A 14,394-nucleotide genomic window follows, 5' to 3' on the forward strand; every position below is an offset into this window, starting at 1 on the left:
TTTCAAACTCAATTTTGCTGTTTCCTTTTAGTGTAATTTGCAACAGATCTTCTGGCCCTCTCTTACTTGTACAAGATTAAAGATGCACTCCACTGAATTCTTCTTCACATCAGCATCTGGGTTGGACATGAGATGAATTAAAGGTTCAAGTCCTTTATGGTCAAATATCTGCACCTTGAATGAGAAGTCCACAGACAGGGACGCCAAACACAAAGTGCCAAACTCAAGAACCACAATGTCCTCTGTGGCAAAGGTTAAAGAGAGAAAAGAAAAAATATATAAGGTAAAAATAATTATATATAAAAAATATTATGATTATATTTTATATTCTACATCTCTATTCAGTTGTACCTTCAGATAGTTTGCTGATAATTGCAGGTATCACATCCAGCGTCTTCAAAGCTTTTCTAACTTCACCTGTTTAAATAAATGTAAAGAAAAATCATGTGGCCAAACATTATTTCATTCACTTTTTTGCCTGTTTTTCTGCTGTGCTTACTGTTTGAAGCCATAACCCCCAGAGCCATGACAGCTTTCCTCTGCACAATCTTGTCCTCGTGAGATATAAGACGAGAAAGCGGTTCAACTGCCCCCAAACCCATCAGAGAAGTCTTATTCTCATCACCTAAAAATATCATCACAACATGTGGTCAACAAAACAGCAATGCAACGGAACACATTGCATGCATATCACATGCAAAATTATCTGAGAAACACTAGGTGATATTGGTGACCTTTCTCTGCAAATTTGAGGATGGCTTCACAAGCTTTTGCCAATACGTCTTCTTCAGGGGAACTAAGCATAAGGACTGCTGTTGCTGCATTCTTGCTCTCGATAGACAGAGGGTCAAACTAAAAGAATAATACTTCACATTTAATCAATATTTTATGCTAAATCACAATAGTAAAGAAAACATGTTCTCACCGCATCTTTAGCAAAGGACTCAGACTCTTTCTTGACTTTTTTACCCATTCAGAGGTCAGGTAATTCAACCTACATGCACATTTAGGTTCACTGAACTAACACAAAACAAAACGACAACAGAACAAGTGAACGATGTAATAGAAACAAACATATGTAACTGGCATAGCGTTAGTTAATTATAAAATAAATGTATGAAAAGAAGTAATTTATCCAAAGCATAACTACCTGCTAAACAAAAAGCGGGATGGTCGAGACTGTTTAGCGTGCTGCTGTTGCTAGGAAACTGATGTCATTTGTCGTCTCTCCTGAAGGTGGCGCAAGTATCCCTCTAATCTGAAATAATACAGCTTTAATTTTTTATTCGTAATATATGTTTGTCGTAAACATGATCATTTTTATAAATTATGTAGGTCTTATCATTAGAAGATCTGACACAGATGACAAAAAAAGAAAATGGTAAATAATCATTAAAAAAAGTTCATTATCGATTTTGTTTTTAAGTAATTAATTACTAAAATAATAGATATTTGTGTAGGTCCAGTACCAACAATGCACGATATATGCCATTTTCCAAAATAATAGTCTATATATTAATACAGTCTGCCTAACAAGAGGTACAAAGTAAATCAGTCTATTTCCTGTGTGAATGTTGAATAAAATTTTTATCTAATCTAAAAATTATTTTGTATTATATATCTTGTGTTATGTTAAACAGGAAGTATGGGTATTTTATACAGCAGTCATTCATTCTGTATGGTGTGGAAAGATGACAGATTATCAGCATCATCTAATTTTTCTTTTAAATTCTTGATTTTGTGTTAGATTGTATCGTTTTCAAATATTTCAAGAAACAATTTACTCGTTCGTCTTCTCATTTAGTGTTTCTAAACCAGAGGGTCGGGGCCCACTAGGGGGCCTTAACAGGTCTCCAAGTGCTTTAAAATTATTTACAATAAGACAAAATAAGCTTAAATTAAAATATTTCGTAGTGTTTGGTTATTGGATCAAATATATATTTTATTGAGCTATGCCAAGCTATAGAATATTTCAATGGGTAAACATTGTGTGGGGAGGGACCTTGAAAGATTGTTGTGGACATGGGGAGCCTTGAAGTCAAAAAGGTTTAGATCCTCTGTTTTAGGTTCACGTCAACGAATAAAGATTGTAGTGATAAAAAAATCATAGTGTTTGTGTTACTGTTTGTGTGTACGAGGCGCTGTCTCGACCTCCTCCCACTCTCTCACTGTGCGCGCGCTCGCGTGTGTGTGTGGAACTGTCAGTCCGTCATTTGGGCAGTGCGGAGCTGAGCCGGATACGTCAACTTAAAGCAATATATCTGACAAAATTCACTCCGAATTTAGTCTCTGACACCTTCAACAATCGGAATACTGGCTTTCTTTGGGAATTATAATTTTTTTCGGGGCGGACAAGCGACAAAGAAAGAAAGTGGGAGTGGGATTTTGCACGAGACATATTTGAAGGGTTGTTGGCTTAGCCTGACTGGGGTGAGTTAGCATGCTAATGGAGCAGCGCCGCAGTGGATGCCTGTTTTTCCGCTTTTATATGTAAATTAGTCTGACGTCGTAAAATTAATTTTTTACTTTTCATATTCTCTTATATCCGTCCATGATATTCTGTTTTACCACAAGTGTAGTGTTTATAAAAGGGCTTGAGAAAAGCTTGCTTGGCATGTTAGCTAGTTAGCAAGTAACGTTAGGGGAGGCTTACAAATGAAGCCTTAAGGAGCTTCTCCCGTTTACGGATAAGAATTTAAAAATAACACCGCATTTTGTTCGTAACTTTAATGCTGTATGTAATAACTGTGTGTTTTATCGCATTTGGGTGAGATATTCATCTGTGTAACACGCTAATAGTTGAGTTGGTACAGTTAGCTGGCTGGGGTTAGCTAACTGAACGTTATGCCAAATGATATTTTACTAAGAGACAGTTAGGACGCCAGTAGCTTACTTAAAGCACTTGTCACTGTGTGATAGTTACTTTATTGTTATACAACAAACAATGGCATCGGCTGCTAACGCTGTCTCATCATTTGCGAGCAAAAAAACAAAGAAGAAACATTTCGTGGCTCAGAAATTGAAGCTGTTTCGTGCCAGCGACCCTCTGCTCAGTGTTCTTATGTGGGGAATTAACCATTCGGTAAGTCAAAACTGCATTCATTTCTTTATGATTGTTTTAATGCATTACATATCTAATTGTGTATTATTAGAAAGGGAAGTCTTGCAAACAGCAGTTGCTCTCTCTATGCAGTTGTAAACTAGACACCATCTGTTGGGTCCATACAATTCATGATCTTCAGTTATGGATAGGTTTTGGCTCCTTTTGCAGTTGCACATTCCCTTGTTCCCAAAACAAAACAGCATGTCAGCAAAAAATTATTAACTTTAAAGGCTGTTGCCATCATTCAACATGTACTGACCACTTGATGATGGAGTGTAGTTTGAAACTTTTGTACAGTTACGAAGCACAATTGTCATGCATCTGTGTCCTTATTTGTGCATGCAAAAGAGGTTGCAAAATAATATCTGTATCATTGGTGAGGAGTGTGGGTGAGTAATCATTTCCTGTTGGAAGTTGGTTGCAAGATAAGCTTGTACGCCTGTTGAAGCAATAGATCAGCTGACTAACTGTTTTAAAAAAGACAACACTTGATGATATTCACATATTGACGTCTTTGTGGGCAGTAGGTCATATCATAGCTTGAGTGTTAGACATTGTGAAAAATTATGACATTTGTGAGAAAAGCACAAAGTCTAATGTAAATATAAGGGAAGGAAAGATTTTATCTGATTTTAGCTTTTTGAAACAACTAACAACTTTAATTTTCACCTCTTAATAAACTTCCAAGTGTCTGCTTTCAAATGACACCAAACTTATGCTTTTAGTGCAAAGACTTCATAAACTGTATCTATTTTAGTTTGGCTATGACATTTTTTGTTGGGGGTTCAGAAATGGGATTCAGGTTAACAGGTTAACCACTAGCTAATTGTTGCTCATCTTCTCATAATTTAACAACCACAGACCAATCCAACAGCACTACTTTAGTGTTTTACATAAAGCTTAACCTAAATGTCATTCTTTGGACATCTTATATGTTAGTTTGTTGTACTCTTTTCACTTTTTGGGATTTGTTTTTGAATGTACTTGTGTATGTATAGTGAATAAATGTAGAACGCATTAATTATACTCACATTTATGCATTTGGCAGATGTTTTATCCAAAGTCATTTACAGTGCATTACAAGATATACATTTTTAATCAGTATGTGTGTTCCCTGGGTTCCCATGACCTTTTGCGCTTCTAACGCAATGCCCCGAAACACTGAGCAATACGGGAGCACATGGATGGTTGGTTGACATTTGACAGAAGCTCCTTGTAAAGACAAAATCAGAGAATAATAATAAACACTGTGGGTCTCATTTATCAAATGAGATGAGCGTATGACAGAAAACTGGGTGTACGGTTGTTTTCACCCAAGACTGAGCGGTGGCTACAATCAAATCTCACATCAGGTTTCACTTTGTACGCAAGTTTTGAGTTAGCCTGAAAATTTTTGGTTTACCTGTTTGATACTTGAAAAGGAATATTGAGCTAACATTTGAAATTTGAAAACAGTACAACTTGTAGTAATAACTGAGTTAGCGCTTTAAAGCTTTACCATCTCTCTGGCATAGTGTCAATATATTTCAATATAATGTTATCCAATGCCTTCTGCAATCCATGCCAAAGGGTTTCCTTTGAATGTACAAGTGCAGTTTATTTTCCAACTACCAAATTTGCATGATGGGGTTGAGGTTTGGACTCTGAGATGGGCCAGTAAGGAAAATAACCCACGCTTTCTTATGATGACTCTATGGTTTATAGAGCAAAATGATGACTTTGTAGATACAGTGGTGGCCATCATTGTTTCTTAATCCTGACCTCAGGTCATGCAGAAATGCTGGTTTGTTGGCAGAATTTATTAAACGCCGCGTCAGTTTTTCAGCAAAGTCCATGGAAGACGAATGTGAAGTGACTCATTGATCTCATTTAAACTTACAACCTGAATGTGACAGACACATGCATCACAGCGCCCAAATGTTTGGTTTAGTTTCTTCATTTTTACCTTTTGAATTCTGACCCCTCATTTGCAATGTTTTTTTTTTTGTTGCATCTTTTGTGATTTTGCAACGGTTTTCTATCTTGTCCAAAGAAGTTTATTTTTTTACTGCATGCACATAGAGGGTTTTGAAGTAAAATACAAATGTAATGTGACCAGGGCTTGACATTAACTTTTTTTAAACTTCAGACTGCGTCCTCTTGTTGTGCATTCGCAAATCCATCAGCTCTCGCGCGCTCTCTGGAAGGTGGCGCTTTGGTCCGCAATGCTCCGCTGATCGCACGCGCGTCTCAACAAACGGTCTCTGTGCATTGCGCTGGGTGCAGAGTAGTTTCCCAGTGTGGCATTGCACATTGTTTATCATTTCGCATAACTTTTAAGAAAACTACAATTAAAAAATGATATTCAACCTGCCAAAGCTGCTAGTGGGATTGGCTGTTTTAACCGCCACAGCCGAAATCTACCCGCATTTGACGGGTTGGCGGGTGTTAATGTCAAGCCCTGAATGCAACTAAAGTGACGTTTGTATAATTAAGGCATTCCGATTACTGACTAATAACCTTTTTATTGCCATTAAAGTGAAATTACTCAACCTAAGCATAAGAACCTGATAAAAATGAAAACTTCAAACGTCAGGGTTTCGCCCCTGAACTCTTCATATTTTTCCTGTATAGTTTTTTTATCCTATTTAAGATTAGTGTACTATGGTATGACTGTTTAGATTAGATTAGATTATTTGAGATTTATCCCAGTTTATAACTGGTCAGTTTCCTTATTTGTCACATGTGACAAAATATCTGCAGTTATCCTGAAGGACTGAAATGATCATGTTTCGTTGTAAAAAAAATCTTGTTAAATATCTATGAAACCAACGCTAACAATATCTGAGGTTGTTTTGCACCACATAGACTTGTGGTGTGAGAGTGCTATGTGCCCCAGGTCAAAGAGGAGGTCAGGTCTTGGTCTTGCAGGGCTGGAATGAAATTAGGGCATTAGACAGAGGGGGAGTCCAAAAATCACAAGATAGACTTTCTGTAGAAGCAAAAAACAGATCCGTCCTTATCTGTGAAAGCCCTATCAGTTATATTCATTGATCTTCACTGATTTGTGCCAAGCTATGTAAATAGGCCCAAAAGCTTAATGCTAGGTCGTTTGGATCTTAGGCAGCCATGCAAACTGTATGACCATGTGGTCAAGAAAGTTAAGGGTGGAGTTGTTGGTGCAGCTCTCTGTGGTGCTTACATTGTTAATGAATCATGCATGCAGCTGCAGGCCCTCACTGAGCTCAGACTACTAAACAGAAAGTGGCTCTTGACCACTAAGGACCACGATTGTGCTTGAATTTCATTAGCAAACCATTGAAAGCGCAATATAATGTAACCTGTTTCTCTGTTGGAGCATATTGGCTTTTGTATTTTCAAGTTGTCTGTTTTGTGCGTCTACTTAAGACTCATTTTGTATTTGCATTGATGTTGATAACGGAATACATTTTAAGAAGGATGTTAAATTTAGATTATTGAAACCAAACACAGTGGAAAGCCTTTGTTTTAGTCCAGCAAATTTTTGGGTTGCTGCTCATCTATCCTCCCATTTCTGCTTACCGTGCTTAAGTCTTTACTCTCTGTTTTAATCCATTTTATCTCTTACTTTTGTCTTTACTAAACCTTTCATGATTCCAAGACCGTCCTGCCCCGACCAAGAGCTGCTCTGTCTGTCTCTGGATTGCATAAGAAGTTTCTAAAAATACTTGAGATACAGCAGCCGATCTGTGGCACTGGGAAAATAGACGCGCTATTTTATTTTTACACAGCCTGAGGCGAATGCTGATCAGCATCAAAGTCCTTAAGGCTCAATCAGAAATGTTTCATCTTTAGATTGTTTAGATGAGCTCTTTTCAAAAAGATGCAATTCTGTTTCAATTTTTGCGTTGTATGCATATCATGCTTAACCAAAAGCATTTTGCCAATTGCCATGCCACTTCTATCCCACGTAGCCTTTGCAAGTCAAGTTAAATGGGCAGATTGTCTGAATAACTAGTCCTTAGAGCAATGGTGAGCCTTTTATGGCAATGCAAACAATTGTATAAGCATTTAAAGCTAGTAAAATGACTCATATTCAGTTAGCTGCAATTTTAATAAGTTTGGCATGGTCCTGTAGTGCTTGTCTTCTGTGCACATTGTAAAGTGTTTTGTTAAATGAAAAGCCAGCACTGGGTTGAACAAACACCAAAGTGCACGTAATGCTGTGTACTTTGAGTTAACATTCAGTGTGTCTTGCTTATTTTGAGGGCAGCAAAGATGATTAACAACCAGTGTAACAGATTTAATTTACCCTATAGTAATAAAAGATGAACATGCATCGCAAATTATTCTTGTACTTTATCTCTAATCTTTTAGGGATTACATTTGCGTGTTTTCACCCTCCATTATGATGCCTTGCAACTAAACTGTTAACCGCTTATTTTTAGAAAGTAACCTATTTTTAATACAGTTGGCTATTTTGGTTGCTGTTGCTGTGAGGTTTGCTGACTGACACAATGTGTGTAAGCAAATAGCAAGATTGTTTTTAAACACTGTTGTTATATGCTCACTATCTCTGCCAGCTTTCACAGTATATGAACTAGAGCTTTTGTACAATGGCTTATATCTGGGATTTTAAATGCATAGACAAACTACAAATAATAGACTCATATGTGACCTTAATGTCTTTTCTTTGGCCTTTCACCAGGAGCCATTAGGTTAGATAAATGCTCTCCTTCCTAGTTTCCAGAACTCTTGCTTCTTTAAAGCTAAATGTGTGTTGCTGTTTAAAAGTTTAATTAAATCAGCGAAACTTTAAGATGATATTAGTTATACATCTAGTGCTTTAAAGTTTATTGCAGCTTCTGTTTTTAGATTCATACGCTCATATGCAATAAATGAAGGCATTGTTGGATCAATAATGGTAGGGAGGCCGAAATGCCAAACCCCCACTTTCTTTGAATGACTGAAAGATATGACTGCACAGTGTTTAAACAAAGAGCTTTATAAACATCTGGTAGGAATATGAGCTTTCTCTGAGCTAGTCTTCCTGCATTGATGGAGTGCAAGCTTGTCAGCGCTGTAGCGGAAAACCTGACTTTGCTACCATAGAGACAAACAGGAAGTGGTGGTGTGAAACTTGGCCCAGTGAGACGTGTGCACGGAGATAAGTGCTGATTTTACACTGGTTGTTGAACAAATGTACTTTTGCTTCAGTTTGTTATACACCTGTAATATGAGACATTTCGGGTTACTTGTGATAGGGCCTAAAAAAAAAATTTGTTTGGTTCCGGTTTCCGACCGACCCTGCCAATTTATGTGCGACCCAAATTTATTTTATGAGCTTGGGGAAGAAATAATACACATTAAATAAATACACAAATAAAAATTTTTTGAGGCGAACTATAATTTACCTTTTAGTACAGCACCGTTTTTGTAAAGCACGCGTCCTCCAGCAACAAACAAAGCAGCTACACAGTCGTTAACACAATAGTTCACAGATCGTTGTCGCCACTTACAAAAGCACTGGTAAAGTGGTAATTTTTGGTGTGCATTCGAGATGCTGTTTCGGGCACAGCAACGTGATCTTTTGCCCCGCCGAAAGTTGTAAATTACAGACAAAAAAAGACGAGCTGAACAACGATATGCAAGTGGGCTTTTCTCTTCCAGAGAGCACAAACCAAGGCTCATTTTTGCTGGCAGTAAGTGAATTATAATATTTGAATTTATGGTATTATGACCAGGGCTTGACATTAACACCGCCAAACGCGGGTAAGATTTCGGCCGTAAGGCGGGTCTGTTTTCTTAAAAGTTATGCGAAATGATAAACAATACGCAATGCGACACTGGGAAACTACAACTTCCATGAGCATTCTGCACCCAGAGCAACGCACAGAGATCTGTTGAGAGACGCGCACGCGATCAGCGGGGTGTTGCGGACCAAAGCGTCACCTTCCAGAGAGCGCGCGAGAGCTGATGGATTTGCGAATGCACAAGAGGACGCAGTCTGAGCACATACACACTTCGGGAAAGATAAAACAATTGCATGGAAGTGATTGATTAGATATAATTTGCGTGCAAACTCTCAGGGCAAGAGCGAAGAGAAATTCAGCGCATCTGAATGCACACGAAATTAAAAGAAACCCGCCATCGAGAGGTTCGCGCATCATTTTAATGTAACAATAATGCCCTCCCGACATTTGTCATTAAAAGTCTTAAATCACTTTTATCAGAAACCATTTAGCTTATAAAATACATCTGCATGACAGTAAAATTAATGTACATATCTTGACAGTATTTACTGGTGTTGTTAATAAATATTTAAAGTGGTAATCGATGGGTTTTGTGTTTATCTTTTCAGTTTAGAATTAGTGTTTCTTCTACACCCCTGTTCTACTTTTAATATATTCATTCAAAGTTAATCTATTTATGCCTTACTTACTAGCATGTTTTTCATGCATCTTATATGATCTATACTGATATACCAGCTATATACCAGCTAAATGTTGTCTTAATTCGGGTAGTCAGACTGCATTTGAAATTCAGTCTGCATCTAATTTAGCAAGTAAATTTGCTCGAATTAAAGTAATTTTAGGATGCCAAAGTCAAATGTAATCATATACAATTTAACTTTGGCTAGTACCTTTGAAAAACAACTAGCCACTTTGGCTGGTGAGCAAAAAAGTTAATGTCAAGCCCTGATTATGCTACAAAGAGTTCCACTTTTATACTTTAGCCACAGGCTCACGTAAGATATTTTTCATATCATACAGACAGATTCAACACCGGCCTCCACATATTGCGTTTCGTTATTTATTTATTTTTTACTTTAAAACACGCAGTGTATTCGTTCAGCTGCATTTACTGCTCTCTCTCTCTCTCTCTCTCTCTCTCTCTCTCTCTCTCTCTCTCTCTCTCTCTCTCTCTCACAATTAAAAAGAGATAATCCGTGGAGATCCGTGGCTCTGCGCTGCGTGAGACAAACACGCAATAATATTTAACAATTTCCTACCTATCCCTTGCTGCCACTGTAAAAAAAATAAAAAAATAAAATAAAATAAATTCCCTACCGACCCATGACCTAAACTGACAACCAACCGGAACCAAACTTTATTTTTTTTTATGCCTAGTAAACTTTGTTTCAAGTATTACAGAACTAGTTTGGTGGTGATGAGCTTATAGATCCTGTGCATTTGGGCCCTGTTGCATGAAAATACTTAAGTGAAGGTTTCCCTGAGGTGGAAAGAAAAGATTTTGAGCTGCAACAAACGTCTTAACTGTCACCCTTACCTATGTGTTTTGTGTCTGTCAAAACATAGCAATGAAGAAGGGGTTGTTATATTACAAAATTATATTACAAAATCACAGCGTAAACAAATCAGCGGACACCGCTCAACCGACGGTGGATTTGTGTACATTGAAGACATTTATACAATAACAATTTTATTTTGATTGTAAGAAATATGCCTCTGTACTTCCTCCTCTTTAAAAAAATAATATCAGCCATGACTTTTATGTTAAGGGACATGGTCCCTTAATTATTATGTTTTTTAGAGGGTGTGCACACCAAAGCTTTCAAACATGGCTGAAAACTTCAGGCAGACACCGACTGCCAGCTTTTTTGCAGACTGGCAGCTTTTTCAGTGCTTTGGTTGCTATGATACTTCTGCTTTGTTTATCAGTTGTTGAATGATACGCCGGTTGGTTGTTGTGATGTTTATCCTGACCCTCCTCCACTGTGATTGGACGGCCGTGTGAGAACTGACATGGACGAGCTGAGCCTTTCACCCAAAGTTTAATATTTTTCAACTCTTGACGCTCAGCGCTGAACACGGAAAAACCGTCGAGTGCCGACTTTCTGCGCAGAAAAAGCCAGCTGCTGGCTTTTTTGAGAAGCGCTATGCTTCTATTGGAAAAAACTGAAAACATATGCCGGTCACCGGAGTAAACGCTTTGGTGTGCAGTCTGTGCACACTACCTTAAGGTAAAGTGGGTACTAAGGTAAGGTACAGTGGGCTTTATAGCAACGCATAACAAAACTTAAAGGACAAGTTCGGTATTTTACACTTAAAGCCCTGTTTTCAGATTGTTTATGATGAAATAGAACGGTTTTGAGTGAAATTTGGACATATGCTGCTAGCCCAAGAATTTTCGGTTTCTGTGGTGTCAAACCCCCCCCCCCCCCATCCCCACAATGGCTGCATAGGTGCATTGGAACAATCCTTCCTAAAATGCATTAAACTTTCGTTTACAAAGACGTGAAACTCACAGAGTGGTCAGGGGTGTTCACTGATATGCTCACACAAAAATCGCTGCAAAAGATGCTTTCCAACAGGTTTTATCGTAGTTTTTGTCCAACTCCATTGACTCTATTAGATGTGCTGTGAGGTACGGTATTACTCCGCCGGAAACGGAAATGGAGTTGTTTGTAATCTTGCAATTGGCAAGGTGGATTATCGCCATCAACTGGGCTGGAGTGTCTATTATTCAAGCTCTCAATGGAAGAATGTACAGGTGTGAGGCGTTTGAAAAAATAGGTCCACAAGTTTACAATGAATGGTAAAACACCTGTTGGAAAGCGTCTTTTTAAAAGTTTAATGCATTTTAGGAAGGATTGTTCCAGTTCACCTATGCCGTTATTGTGAGGGTGGGGGGTTGATACCACAGAAACCGAAAATTCTCGGGCCAGCAGCCTATTTTCAAATTTCAGTCAAAACCATTCTAGTTTATCATAAACAATCTGAAAACAGGGCTTTAAGTTTAAAATACCGAACTTGTCCTTTAAGGGAACATTTAAGGGTTAATACTTAAAGTTCACTTATTTGTTAAAGTAAATCCTTAGGTTTTGTCTTGCATCCCGCGTTTCATAAAGGGTACCCATAACCTTATAGATAATGGTTTTCTTAATTTAAGGTTTTTTATGCAACCGGGCCCTGGTCTCTACTTTGTTAGACATTTTAGGCCAGTGTCCTTTAATTTTGAAAGGATGTAGTACGTTGGTTGAAACTGGGATGTTAAAGTGTGTTTGTGTAGTGTAGTGTAGTGTAGTGTAGTGTAGTGTAGTGTGTTGTCTCTGAAATTGCCCACGTTTAGTCATTGGCTCAATGTCTAAATAAGGTACCATTTATTGGATCTATCTAGTTACCAACTCTAAAGGCTCACTGCTTTTTAGTCTGCTAAAAGGCTAATTTCTTCTAGACCAAGTTCAAACATGAGCAATACACTTGCATACACTTAAGGTTTACCATAGCAGTCTCATTGCGCCATGTATCTAAAAATCTAACACATTATTTTCAATGAATGTACACACACCAGCAGCATTTGACGGCGACTGTTCACTGTGACTCTGGACGCTGCTCTAATCCCTGCGGCGCCACTCACATAGTTTGACATTAAATTAAATGATATTTGTCCCAAATCATAGATTAACATAGGCTGCTAATGCATAGTATGCATCTTGAAGTAGACTCTGAGTCTGATTAAACTTGCGCTGTTGAATATGCACGTCCGGTCTGCGATACATGCAAGTTGTCCTACATTTGCCGCTGCCCGGTGTGCAACCTCCTTCAGATTTCAAAAACTAGCAAAATATATGTTCGTGATACATAATTGGGGTGTTTCTGAATTCAGAAAAACTGACCAACTCACTGTTTCTTTTAAGTGGAAACTATTTTCTTACTCTTACCGATTTCCAGGGGCCTTTTTTTAAAAAGCAAGAATGGTTTTGTAAAAATATTGATATAACCAATATTATAACCAAGAATATAACCAACTTTACAGTTTAAGACAGTGAAAAAGACTAAACGATCCCAACCGAGGCAAGGGTCTTATCTAGTGAAACGATCGGCATTTTCGCAAAGTAAAAATATGTTGTTTTAAACCACAACTTCTTTTCTTGCACTGAACTGAAGTGAACTTCTGGTATGTATTTATTTAACGGTCTGGCTAGTGGCTAAACTGATCTCTGATCCTAAACTGAAGTACCTTGTCGAAAATAAAATGTTTTGGTTTGCTAAAGACAATTGGAGTCGACGAGCATAGATCACAACTGTCCTGAGGTTTGACAGCCAGAGGTTTAACATTAGCTCAGTGTAATGGTTGATATGCGTTAGATATGATATTTAAGCGAAGGTAATTAACGCGTTAATTTTCCTTGTTATCAGAAATAAACTACTGTAAAAAAACCCCACCGTTTTTCAATATTTTACTATGTTATTCTTACCTCAACTTGGATGAATTAATACATACCTATCTTTTTTCAATGTGTGCACTTTTAAGGCCGGAGTATACTTTTTTCCGCGTTCGCGCAGCACACTCCCCGCGGCTACACGCGGATGGCTGCATTGGACACGTATACACAATACAAATAATTTCTTATTCAAATTATTACTCTACCTGGCTATCAGTGCAGCACTGTACATAAAAAAGGATAGATGAAGAAAAGTAGTGGATCCACCACTGCAAACAAAGTTTACAACAGCAACCATAAATCAAAGAACAGAAATCAAACATTATGGTGACAAAAATGTTCCACAGCAATTTGTTCTTGGAAGAGGTGAAAATAAATGAAGAAAAGACGATGGTGTGTGTGCAAATGCTGTCTATTGCCTTCACTTTAAAAATGGCTGGGTTATTTTTGACCCATAATGGGTAAATATTGGACAGAACACGTGCTGGGTTAAAAATGACCCCGTGCTGGGTCAAAAATGACCCCATGCTGGGTCAAAAATGACCCCATGCTGGGTCAAAAATGACCCAATGTTGGTTTGTTGTTATGCAATTATGGGGTATAATAACCCAACACTTGGGTTAAAATAACCCAGCATTGGGTCAATTTTTAACCCAGCACGTGTTCTGTCCAATATTTACCCATTATGGGTCAAAAATAACCCAGCCATTTTTAGAGTGTTTGTGTTATTGTTTATAGTGTAGTGTCCTATCTCAACATTTCCACGCGCATGCGCTGTCATACACGGACTGTCCGCGCAGCCTCAAATTTTGGGCAGCACGCGGACAGTGCGCGCGGACGGCCATGGACCCTTCTGATGACAAAAATGACGTCATGCGGACGGTGCGCATACGCAGACGTCCCTAGTATACCTTTGGCTTAAATCTTTGTACAGCACTTTGTGAATGTGTTAGCATTTAGCCTAGCCCCATTCATTCCTATGGCTCCGAACAAAAGTTTTATTTTGTGCCACCATACTTACTCGTGTAACTACTCATGTAACAGTCTTTAAATAGGGAAAGTGTTTGGTGGCTTCTAATTCTGATTGTAAATCATCCCTGTTTGGATCCTAAGGAATGAATGGGGCTAGGCTAAATGCTATCAC

At 38.1% G+C, this 14,394-nt stretch overlaps 2 protein-coding genes across 5 annotated transcripts in view; one reads left to right on the forward strand and one right to left on the reverse strand.

Moving 5' to 3' along the window:
* armc3 (armadillo repeat containing 3) overlaps window positions 1-14,394 on the reverse strand; it is a 41,558-nt gene that overhangs the window by 8,889 nt on the left and 18,275 nt on the right. For 3 of the 4 annotated variants that reach the window (XM_073864030.1, XM_055182546.2, XM_055182549.2), the window contains 6 exons: window positions 1,151-1,258; window positions 926-1,020; window positions 735-852; window positions 500-625; window positions 352-417; window positions 67-242 (listed from right to left, as the gene is read on the reverse strand). In XM_073864030.1, coding sequence (XP_073720131.1) covers window positions 67-242; window positions 352-417; window positions 500-625; window positions 735-852; window positions 926-973 — 534 coding nt within the window. In that variant the 5' untranslated portion in view covers window positions 974-1,020; window positions 1,151-1,258. Of the gene's footprint in view, window positions 1-66; window positions 243-351; window positions 418-499; window positions 626-734; window positions 867-925; window positions 1,021-1,150; window positions 1,259-14,394 lie in introns of those variants that run through there. The other variant, XM_055182548.2, reaches the window with a different exon arrangement.
* pip4k2aa (phosphatidylinositol-5-phosphate 4-kinase, type II, alpha a) overlaps window positions 2,158-14,394 on the forward strand; it is a 46,575-nt gene continuing 34,338 nt past the window's right edge. The window contains exon 1 of the mRNA XM_055182553.2: window positions 2,158-3,082. Coding sequence (XP_055038528.2) covers window positions 2,945-3,082 — 138 coding nt within the window. The 5' untranslated portion in view covers window positions 2,158-2,944. The remainder of the gene's footprint in view (window positions 3,083-14,394) is intronic.

Source organism: Misgurnus anguillicaudatus, chromosome 25 (genome assembly GCF_027580225.2).
Source record: "Misgurnus anguillicaudatus chromosome 25, ASM2758022v2, whole genome shotgun sequence".
Taxonomy (NCBI): Eukaryota; Metazoa; Chordata; class Actinopteri; order Cypriniformes; family Cobitidae; genus Misgurnus; species Misgurnus anguillicaudatus.